Raw genomic sequence first — 12,017 nt, forward strand, 5'->3', positions numbered from 1 at the left:
GGAGAGCTTCTCCGTACTTCCCGGAAATCCGAGTTGGAAACGGACACAGAAGAGCACACTTTTGTGACATCACAAATATATTTAACTTACAGAGAGACCCCTCGCTGGCTGCACATCCTATCACAAGTCCATTTAATTAGTTCGAAAAAATTATGTGTAACAGATCCGACTGTGGAGCAGCACCTCCCAGAGTTCATCTGTTTTTGCCACAATCCCTTTTCTGGCCTCTCAAAGGTGATTGGAGATCGGAGATCAACTGACAAAAAACTTCGGCCAAATCCACCAAAAGCACAGTCAAATTCTACAGCCTGTAATTAATACCAGAGACCCCCCAGCCGCTGGGGCCGTCTTCCTCTGCTGTGGTTCCCGAGTGTGGCGAGAGCCAGTGTTTTCAGGCATACGCTGCCCCCTGGTGGCAGGGGGGTGTTACAGTGCTGATAGCATTAGCCTGCGGCGGCGCCGCTGTGATTACACAACACGGGCGTGCGGTGTAAAATATGAGATGATGAGGTTTGCTTTAGTGGGCCCGCGCGGCCGCGGAGAGCGGCGGTACGGCGCATTAGCGGCTGTAATCAGGCGCCACGGCAACGGGATTTAATGCGTTCCATAATGCTCTCCTGATTGCCCCCGTCTAATCTCGCCCGCGCCAACTGCAATTCAGGGAATAGAACAATTTGCGAGCCACACCGAACCGCCATATTTCTCATGGCAACAGGCACGGGAGAGTGGGGGGGCGGGGGAGAGAGGGAGGGAGAAGAAAAGTGAAATTGAGAAGGAAAGAGAAGAGGAAAGAGAAAAAGCAAAACAGAGGAAAGAAAGAGTGAGTGTGAGAGACACAGAGAGAGAGAAAGAGAGAGAGAAGGCTCGGACGAGGCCACTCACCGCTCCACGTGGTCGAGGTTGCCGGACACGCCCAGACCCCCGATGGTGTAGAGCTTCCCATCATGCACCAGGCTGTTGTGGCGGCAGCGGGGGATGGTCATGCGCGACACCAGGTTCCAGTTATCCAGCAGAGACATGTAACACCAGACATCGGCCACTGTGACCCCCGCCTCCATCCCTCCTGAGAGAGAGAGAGAGAGAGGGAGAGAGCAGAAAGGAAGGAAGAGGGTGGGAGACGGGGAGACAGGAGGGAGACAGAGGGGATTACGAGGGGCAGTAATCGAGGGGAGTAAGGGGTGCATAAAAGCATACAGCCATCACCAGAGGCAACAGAGGGCAGTAACTCGAGGGCATTTACCCGAGGGGCAGTAACAGAGGGGCATTACGAGGGCAGTTCCAGAGGGGCAGTAACTCAGAGGGGCAGTAACTCCGTGGTGAACACTCCTCTCACACTCAGCCATTCATTAAGTCGCAGCCGCAGATAATCTGACCCCCCCAGCTGACCTCCTCCGAACACCGGCCCCCCAGCTCCACTGATGCATTCTGGGAGAAAGCCGGGGTCCAGACACTTCAGCAGTATTTCACTTCTCAAATCAGCCGCATCGCAATTAACACCCAAGCGCCACAATTAATCGCCATTCAATCTGAGGGCCCCGTATCCCCTGGCAACGGCAGAGGGGCGGGGTGAAAGTTCAGCCCTCTCAGCGAGGCTGTCTTTTCGGTTTGCTCAGGGGGCTGTTTGAACCCCTGTCAGCAGCCAGTGACCTCATTGGGCAGGGAGTGATCTGATTGGGCAAGGAGAGGTCTGACTGGGCAGCGAGAGATCTGATTGGGCAGAGAGAGGCCTTATTGGGCAGGGAGTGATCTGATTGGGCAAGGAGAGGTCTGACTGGGCAGCGAGAGATCTGATTGGGCAGAGAGAGGCCTTATTGGGCAGGGAGTGATCTGATTGGGCAAGGAGAGGTCTGACTGGGCAGCGAGAGATCTGATTGGCCAGGGAGCACACAGGCCCGATGGTCATGTCCATGCAGGGTTGTGCTGCTGTTTCACACGCCAGGCAGTCTCCGCCCCCTGTAGTGACAGGGCTGGCCGCTCTGCGGCGCTCGGCTCGGAGAGACCCAGAGCGTCGCCGCCGGCGGCACAGCGGGAAGGACCGGTTTCCACGGCGAGGCGCGCGTACCTGACAGGTAGATGTTATCGCCGGCGGAGACGGCGCTGAAGAACTCGCGGTCGTAGAAGGGCAGGCTGGCCAGCGGGTACCACTTGCTGCTCTGGGGGTTGAAGCAGGTGACGGCCGTCAGGGGGCGCTGGCTCAGCCCCATCACCTGCCGCCCCCCCACCAGCACGATCACCTCCGCCACGCCTGGGGGGAGGAGACAGAGAGAGAGGGGGGCATTGTGGGAAACAGGTGGTCTGTGCCTGCGTTTCGCAGCACGTACCAGGGAAACACGCAGAAGACAAATCCAGAAGAAAGAAAGAAAAAAAAAACATTGCAAAAAATGCAACGTGACAAAAAGTTCTCTTTTGCATTTAAGTGGGCTGCTACCCAGGCAGGAGCTTTTCTGATGAAAAATGTTATTTATTCTGTGAAGTGGGGAGGACAGCTCCATTATCTGAGGTTAGATGGCAGTTAAATTAGCACCATCTGTTCTGCTCCGAGCTCACAACTGCCTCTGCTTCAGGGTCAACACTCATTAATCAAACTCAGTGTCCACAAACCCCGCCCTCTAGCACCTTCCACTCATATGCCCCGCCCTCTAGCACATTCCACTCATATGCCCCGCCCTCTAGCACCTTCCACTCATATGCCCCGCCCTCTAGCACCTTCCACACACAAGCCCCACCCCCTAGCACATTCCACTCATATGCCCCGCCCTCTAGCACATTCCACTCATATGCCCCGCCCTCTAGCACATTCCACTCATAAGCCCCGCCCTCTAGCACCTCCCACTCATATGCCCCGCCCTCTAACAAATTACACGCATATGCCCCGCCCTCTAGCACTTTCCACACACATGCCCCACCCACTCACATATTCCCAAACTCAAGCCCCGCCCCCTCAGACGTCCTCGCCCCCCCCACCCCCCTCCCCACCCCAACACGGCCTTCATTGGCCCATATGAAATATCATACCTTCATATTTAGTGACATAAATTATGAATTTAGCTCTGCATTAATTTCCATATATAATCTGTAAGGGTTTCGCTCTGGGTTAGAGCATCTGCTAAGCAAATACATGTAAATGCAAAATGTAAATTCATGAATATATTCTTCCAGCATTTACATAACATTTCGGCGCACGGCCTTGTGCTCAAATCTAGACTTCAGGTGGCACGTCTTTTTCGACGCGCGATAAAAAAGACATTTTCCCATCAAACGGGCGGGGGGGCTCTCCGTGTGTACGCCATCGTCCCGTCGCTCGTCGCCCCGAGGCGCGAGCAGCACACAGACACCCCGAAATCCTCACAGAAACAAGCCCCCCGTTCTCTGCGCAGAGACGGAGAGACGGAGAGAGAGAGATCTGCCCAAATTCCGCCTCTTCCATTAAAACTGCACGCTCGTCTTTCAGGATCAATACCTCTCCCCCGCTCCCACGACAACCGCTCCCCCGACAACCGCACAGATCCCCCTCCGCACACCCCCTCTCTCTCTCCTCAGCACAGTTCTGTAGAAAAACAGTGTCATCTTTTCATTTCAAAATCTCTTTTTCTCTCTCTCTCTCTCACTGACTCTCTCTCTCTCTCTCTCTCTCTCTCTCTCTCTCTCTCTCTCCAGAGTGCCGGTGATGTATTCCGCTGGAGGGAGAACTCAGGTGAACCGTGCTGAAGTGCGAGCGTGTCGCCGAGCTCTGCCGTTTCCGCAAAAAAAAAACAAACAAAAAAAATTATAATCCCTGCTGCTGTGGGGTCAGAAGATAAATAACGGCGGAAACCTCGCAAATTAAATAAGCCCTTTTTAAAAACGCGGCAGTAACACCAAACGCTCCGGCTGCGTAAGAATAACCCGGACCCTGCGGCACGGCAGCGTCCCGCTCGGGAAGAGCGCTCGGTGTTCTGACGGGCGCTGGCGTGTTTAACCTTGCCACGCTGCGCCGTACGGCAAAGTAAACCCCCTCAGTGCGCTCTGACGCCCTCCAGACAACCCAAACACACAGCTTCTCCTCATATTCTCTTTCTTTTTTCTGTTTTGTTTTGTTAGAAATGGCCTAATATAAAAATCCACCTTTTAAAGCACCATTCTTCTCCACGTTCCATTCACTACGTGACGTATCGCTGAATTACTGATACACATGTTTATTGCACTTCTGGTCTTGGAAGTAGGCCCGGGTTTTTTAGAAAAGAGCACCGGCAGTAACAGTGACGCACGCGATGCGGGCAGAGCAGCGACAGCCCGCCCAGTTCCAAGCCCTGGGATCCGTAATGGAGAAAAACTAGAACAATATATTTCAATCAGCGAAGAAAAAATAAAAAAAGGGACAGGGACATGGTTCATGAAAGCAGAGATGGCAGGAGCAGTTTATGAGAGCGGAGGGCGGAGGGTCGGTGCTTAATAGAGTAGAAACGCACTCAGAAGCGCAAGGTCAGGGAGGCCTGGGCAGTTAGAGTACACACATTAATAATCTGCTCTCATCATCATAAATCTGCGCGGGGCGGGCCGGCCGGTGTGTTTTCAGTGTGCTACAGCAGACTGTAGACCCCTCTGGCTGGCTGGCTGGTGTGTTTTCAGTGTGCTACAGCAGACTGTAGACCCCTCTGGCGGGCCGGTGTGTTTTCAGTGTGCTACAGCAGACTGTAGACCCCTCTGGCGGGCCGGTGTGTTTTCAGTGTGCTACTGCAGACTGTAGACCCCTCTGGCTGGCCGGTGTGTTTTCAGTGCACTAAAGTAGACTGTAGACCCCTCTGGCTGGCTGGCCGGTGTGTTTTCAGTGTGCTACAGCAGACTGTAGACCCCTCTGGCTGGCTGGTGTGTTTTCAGTGTGCTAAAGCAGACTGTAGACCCCTCTGGCTGACTGGCTGGTGTGTTTTCAGTGTGCTACAGCAGACTGTAGACCCCTCTGGCTGGACTGGCCGGTGTGTATTCAGTGTGCTAAAGCGACTGCCCCATCTGGCTGCCGTGGTTTCAGTGTGCTCAGCAGACTGTAGACCCCTCTGGCTGGCCGTTGTGTTTCAGTGTGCTACAGCAGACTGTAGACCCCTCTGGCTGGCTGGTTGTATTCAGTTGTCCCTGTGACCTCCTGCTGCTGCTGGTGTCTTTTCAGGTGCTCGCAGCTGTAGACCCCTCTGACTCTCGTCTGCTTTTCAGTGTGCTACAGCAGACTGTAGCACCCCCTCCTGGCTGCCCGTTGTTCTCTCCACTCCCTCTTTGACGTGCCCTGCAGATAAGTATGTGCGTGGCCCGTATTCGTGTGCTACAGCAGACTGTAGACCCCTCTGGCTGGCTGGCTGGCTGGTGTGTTTTCAGTGTGCTACAGCAGACTGTAGACCCCTCTGGCTGACTGGTGTGTTTTCAGTGTGCTACAGCAGACTGTAGACCCCTCTGGCTGGCCGGTGTGTTTTCAGTGTGCTACAGCAGACTGTAGACCCCTCTGGCTGGCTGGTGTGTTTTCAGTGTGCTACAGCAGACTGTAGACCCCTCCTGGCTGGCTGGTGTGTTTCAGTGTGCTACAGCAGACTGTAGACCCCTCTGGCTGCTGGTGTGTGTTTCAGTGTGCTACAGCAGACTGTAGACCCCTCTGGCGGGCCGGTGTGTTTCAGTGTGCTACAGCAGACTGTAGACCCTCTGGCGAGGCGGTTGTGTTTTCAGTGTGCTACAGCAGACTGTAGACCCCTCTGGCGGGCCGGTGTGTTTTCAGTGTGCTACAGCAGACTGTAGACCCCTCTGGCGGGCCGGTGTGTTTTCAGTGTGCTACAGCAGACTGTAGACCCCTCTGGCGGGCCGGTGTGTTTTCAGTGTGCTACAGCAGACTGTAGACCCCTCTGGCGGGCCGGTGTGTTTTCAGTGTGCTACAGCAGACTGTAGACCCTCTGGCGGCGCCGGTGTGTTTTCAGTGTGCTACAGCAGACTGTAGACCCTCTGGCGGGCCGGTGTGTTTTCAGTGTGCTACAGCAGACTGTAGACCCCTCTGGCTGGCTGGCCGGCTGGCTGGTTTGTTTTCAGTGTGCTACAGCAGACTGTAGACCCCTCTGGCGGGCCTGGTGTGTTTCAGTGTGCTACAGCAGACTGTAGACCCTCTGGCTGGCTGGCCGTGTGTTTTCAGTGTGCTACAGCAGACTGTAGACCCTCTGCGGGCCGGTGTGTTTTCAGTGTGCTACAGCAGACTGTAGACCCCCTGACTGGCTGGTGTGTTTTCAGTGTGCTACAGCAGACTGTAGACCTCTCTGGCGGGCCGGTGTGTTTTCAGTGTGCTACAGCAGACTGTAGACCCCTCTGACTGGCTGGTGTGTTTTCAGTGTGCTACAGCAGACTGTAGACCTCTCTGGCGGGCGTGTGTTTTCAGTGTGCTACAGCAGACGTAGACCCTTGACTGGCTGGTGTTTTTCAGTGTGCTACTGCAGACTGTAGACCCCTCTGGCTGGCCGGTGTGTTTTCAGTGTGCTACAGCAGACTGTAGACCCCTCTGACTGGCTGGCCGGTGTGTTTTCAGTGTGCTACAGCAGACTGTAGACCCCTCTGGCTGATTGGCTGGTGTGTTTTCAGTGTGCTACAGCAGACTGTAGACCCCTCTGGCTGGCTGGCTGGTGTGTCTCTTATAACCTCCCCAGACCACTGTCCCTGTCCCTCTCTCTCTCTTTCTTTTCCTCCCTCTTTCTCTCAATTTTTCCCTCCTTCTCTCTACTCTCTCTCTCTCTACCCTCTCTCTATCATTCTCTCCCTCTATCACTCTCCCACTCTTCCCCTCCCCTCTCTACCTCTCCCTCCCTCCCCTCTCTCTACCTCTCCCTCCCTCCCCCCTCTCTCACCCCACCACCTCCCCCCCTCTCTGCTCCCTCCCTCCCCCTCCTTCCTCCTTCCCCTCCTCCCCCCTCCCTCTCTTTGATCTGTGCACCTGCAGATGAAAGGTAGGTGTCGTGGCCCCACAGCCCTCTCAGGTGGGGGCCAAAAAGTGCAGAGACAGAGACTGACTACAGTTAAAAATAAAAACACGACTTTCCCTATGAAAACAGATGCATCACAAGCACTATTGGAAATTTATGCAAGTATTTGGGTTAAGAAAAAATAAATTTCATGAGCAAGCCATAAAAGAAGTAATCAGCAAATCCTCTCTAACATCCAGCTTAGCAAAGAATGCCCAAAATTCTGCAGAATTTTACCCTAAAAGGACAAATCTACCCCCCCTCACATAAAAATAATAATAGACGTCGACCTGAAATGTGTATGCTGACAAATTTTCTGAAAACAAAATCCTTCACGACAAAGCATAAAAACCTCAGAGAGATAGAGAAAAATGAGAGAACTCAAGCTCTTGAAAGATTTTGCAGTTTGCTGTAGTACGTAGTTACGCATCTTGCTGAGTTTATCTGTATTTTTGCAGTTTTGCTGTAGTTTATCTGTAGTTTTGCTGCAGTCTTCCTGCAGTTTTGCTGTAGTTTATCTGTAGTTTTGCTGCAGTCTTGCTGCATTTATTAGTTTATCTGCAGTTTATCTGTAGTTTATCTGTAGTTTTGGTGCAGTCTTGCTGCAGTTTATCTGTAGTTTATCTGCAGTTTTGCTGTAGTTTATCTGTAGTTTATCTGCAGTCTTGCTGCAGTTTATCTGCAGTCTTGCTGCAGTTTATCTGTAGTTTTGGTGCAGTCTTGCTGTAGTTTATCTGTAGCTCTGCGGTCTGGTTCCGCGGGTGAAATGCACGCTGGTTTTTCCGCGGCAGGGCTTGCGTGTGCGCCACGCTCGAGCAGAATGAATTTCACGCTGATAAAGCATGCTGATTGGACGGGGTGAGGGGGCAGAGGAGCTGCTCCGCCCCCCGCTGCGCGCAGACTCTGCACTTCCTGTGCGGTAATGTGGCGTGACGCGGATCAGGGCTGGGGGGGGCAGACCCCCCGCTGGGGGGCCTCAGGGCTGGGGGGGGCAGACCCCCCACCAGGGGGCCTCAGGGCCAGGGGGCCGGTCTGCGACTCTGCCAGCAGAGAAATAAACACAGTCACGCAGGGGGGCGGAGTCATCAGGAACTCTGCCGAGTCAAACACAGCCAGTCCCGCCCACATACCGCTGTTACCATGACACCCAGCCCCGCCCACACACCGCTGTTACCATGACACCCAGCCCCGCCCACACACCGCTGTTACCATGATTCCCAGCCCCGCCCACACACCGCTGTTACCATGACTCCCAGCCCCGCCCACATACTGCTGTTATCGTGACTCCTAGCCCCGCCCACACACTGCTGTTATCGTGCCTCCCAGCCCCGCCCACACACCGCTGTTACCGTGCCTCCCAGCCCCACCCACACTCTGCTGTTACTACAACTCCTAGCCCCGCCCACACTGCTGTTACCCTGACTCCCAGCCCCGCCCACACACTGCTGTTACTGTGACTACCAGCTCACTGCACTAGTAAGTCTGTAAGGAACCTTATAGTCACATTATTCACTTTCCTTAACTAGGGCGACTGAATGAGCTCACATGCTATCATGATATATTAACACACACACACACACACACATGCACACATACATACACACAGACACGCACACACACACGCACACACATGCACACACACACACACACACACACAACGCACACACACACACACACACACACACACACGCACACACATGCACACACACACACAGATGCACACACACACACATACAGACATGCACACACACACACACACACACACACACATACACAGACGCACACACACACACACACACACACGGACGCACGCACACACACACACACACACACAGATGCAGTGTGACTCCTACACACTCCTGAGGTCAAAGATAATAGTGAACAGATGAGCACAATGCCAATCCACAGCCTGGGAAGCCCATTTAAAGAATGTGAGTTTCATAATGCAGGGAAATCATAATAACTGGATTTATTACATTATGCTGAAATCACTGATACTGTGAAATGTAGATTATGCCAAACCACAAGAGAGTTGATTATAATTAGTAAAATATCCACCCAATATAAGTAGATTACGCAATTTAATAAAGATTTATATTTTTTTACAGAAATGCAACCACTTCATAACTCCTCTTACAAAAGAGAGAATCATATTAATGCATAACTCATTCTCGAACTTGGTGGTACCAATTACGCATTTGGATTTTATTCTACAAACAAAACATAAATAACTAGGGAAACAAATGGATGGAGAAGTAAATAAGTCAAATATTTTCGAAAAAGAACCCACTTCCAGTGCTGCCTGCTTCATGATTTACATAACTTTGTGCCAAATCATCTCCCAGTGATATTACATATTACTGCACACATTTCTCACAGATTGTAAAATAAAAACTGCTCCTCTATTAAAGTTAGAAGTGAAACATATCGTTCCCCTTCAAAGAGCCCTTACAAAATGAGACGGCAGTCCTGTCTTTCCCTAAAACAATGAAAGGTATGATTAAGGAGAAGCCGTTTCCACGCAAACCTACGCCTTTAAAACTCCTTCAGCGCTCCCCATGTTGGGAGTTTGGATGGTGAAATCCCTTTTAAACCGCACTGCGCACTGAGGTTTGGATCTGCTGGGGAAATAAGGACAGCGCGTAATTCCATCAACTTAATCTGATTAAGTTCTGCACACTGCAAATTTTATATATATATATGTGTCATTTTGAATAGAATTTTTTTTGAATGCAGAAATGAGGACATTCAGGAGTCCAGATGACAGGACACACAGTGAGCTCCATAATGTTCGGGAAAAAGACATTTTCTTCTTGATTTGGCTCTGTAATCCACAATTTTAGATTCACGTGGTTAAAGGACAGATCCTCAGCTTTTTTTTGTTGTTGTTTTTTTAAAGTCTATTCTTTATATGCTTTGGTTTCACCATGTAGAAATAACAGCACTTTTTATACATTGCCCCCCCCCAATTTAATACAAGCTGGGAATCTGTACTTTAATCGCATGTGAGTTGTTTGATTACAAAACTAAAAGAGCACAGAGCCAAATCAAGAAAAAAATGTCTTCCTCCCAAACATCATGGAGTTCACTGCATATATATACATGTACAAATACTTTTTGAATATAATTTTTTGGAAGCAGAAATGTGGATTTGGGAGTCCAGAGGACAGGGCATAGGTGTGCTGGGTCAGTGTGTGACAGTGTTCAGCAGTCAGCAGGTTAGGCCAACGGACGGGCCCAATGAAGGCCAGGGACCGGTCCTGATGATAGGGCCCGATGTTGCCCCTGACAACAGCCCCGCGCTGACCGTACGGCAGCGTCTCGCGATGAGGTGTCCGCACGAAGCTCGAGGTTTAACAGCCCGGAGATAAATACCACTCAGCACCCCGCCCGAGCCTCCCCCACCCCTCCCGCCCCTCCCGCCGCCCCGCCCTCCAGCCGCACACAGGCAGCACTCACTGTCACCCACACGCTCTCCTAAACTGCACGCACCCAGGCAAGCGGGGTCCGGTCTTATCCGAAAAGCGCAGGTGTACAGTAGGTGCAGGTTTTTGTTCCAGGCCAGAGCTACAACATCTGATTTACCTAACTGAGTAATCATGGTCTTCAGGCGAGGCCTTCATACGAAGAATCAGGTGTGGTAGGGCTGGACAGCCCTGTGCTAGGGGGAGAGGGGATGTCTTCAGTCCGGTCACCGTTAGCAACGGAGCGGTGGCTGTGGTGGTGGGGGGGGGGGGGGGGGTTGATATATGATTAATTCACACTGGCAGTCTGCCACACACTCCCCCCCCCCCCCCCCCCAAAACCGACGGGGGCAGCAGGTGTACGAATGACCCCCAGCCGTAAGGCGAGGAGGCTGAGGGCTCGCTGTGGGTTTCCCCCCCCCCCCCCCCCCCCGCCCCGGTCGAACGAGCTCAGCCCAGCGGGGAGTCGTTCACGGGTGATGTGGTGGCACCTCCATTTTTCCGCCTGACAGACTTCCTGTCCTGGCTCAGGTGAGCTCTCCGCACGCTCACCTCACTCACCCTGCCCCCCCCACTCCCCCTGCTCCCCCCCGCTCCTCCCTGCTCCTCCCTCCTGCTCCCCCCCCCTCTCTCCCGCCAAAACGCCTCTCGTCAGCACGGCGGCCGCTCTGTCACCCGTGCACTGCCAAGACCTTTACCGCCAGCAGGCGCCAACTCAGGAGACAGTTCAATTTATTTAAAATCAGAACCAAAACCAAAAACAAAACAAAACGAAAAAAGTATTCTGCATAAACAGGCGTAAATCCCCTCTAAATAATCCCTGGTAAACAAGCCCATGGCAGTTACTCTGTGTGAAATGCAGGGACATTTCGCTCTGGGAAACAGGGAAGAAGTGTGCAGTTGTGTGCAGAGCAGAGCAGCAGAGCAGAGCAGCAGTGTGCTCAGTGTGCATCAGAGAGAATTCATAGAGTTCAGCCGTCATCCATCAACCTCAACGCCAAAGCCTCACACCGCCAACCGCTTCCACCGCTACACGTTCTGGCAAAATGTTAACTTTTATCCGTCCCCACCCCCAACACACCCCCGCGGCAGTGGCACAAACTCCTGACTGACAAACAGACAGACTGACTGACTGACTGATTGACTGCCACACAGACTGACTGACGGACTGACTGACAGACAGAGAGACAGACAGACTGACACAGCAGACAGACAGATGACTGACTGACAGACAGGACTGACGACGGGCTGACTGACTGACAGATGACGACGACTGACTGACTGACTGACTGACGGGCAGACAGACAGACTGACATATTGACTGACTGACGGACAGACAGACACAGACTGACAGACTGACTGACTGACTGACTGACTGACGGACAGACAGACTGACTGACCGACCGACAGACAGACAGACTGACTGATTGACTGACTGACTGACTGACGGACTGACTGACAGACTGACTGACAGACGACGACGAGACGACGACGACGACGAGACGCAGACAGACAGACGAAGACGACGACGACGACGACGACTGACTGACTGACTGACTGACTGACTGACAGACAGACAGACAGACTGACGACGGAC

General features: G+C 52.6%; 1 protein-coding gene across 2 annotated transcripts in view; it reads right to left on the reverse strand.

Annotated features, from left to right (window-relative positions):
- LOC135257711 (kelch-like protein 29) overlaps nucleotides 1–12,017 on the reverse strand; it is a 191,024-nt gene that overhangs the window by 20,937 nt on the left and 158,070 nt on the right. For both annotated transcript variants that reach the window (XM_064340753.1, XM_064340752.1), the window contains exons 9-10: nucleotides 2,063–2,245; nucleotides 883–1,063 (exon numbers count right to left, since the gene is read on the reverse strand). In XM_064340753.1, coding sequence (XP_064196823.1) covers nucleotides 883–1,063; nucleotides 2,063–2,245 — 364 coding nt within the window. The remainder of the gene's footprint in view (nucleotides 1–882; nucleotides 1,064–2,062; nucleotides 2,246–12,017) is intronic.

Source organism: Anguilla rostrata, chromosome 6 (genome assembly GCF_018555375.3).
Source record: "Anguilla rostrata isolate EN2019 chromosome 6, ASM1855537v3, whole genome shotgun sequence".
Classification (NCBI taxonomy): domain Eukaryota; kingdom Metazoa; phylum Chordata; class Actinopteri; order Anguilliformes; family Anguillidae; genus Anguilla; species Anguilla rostrata.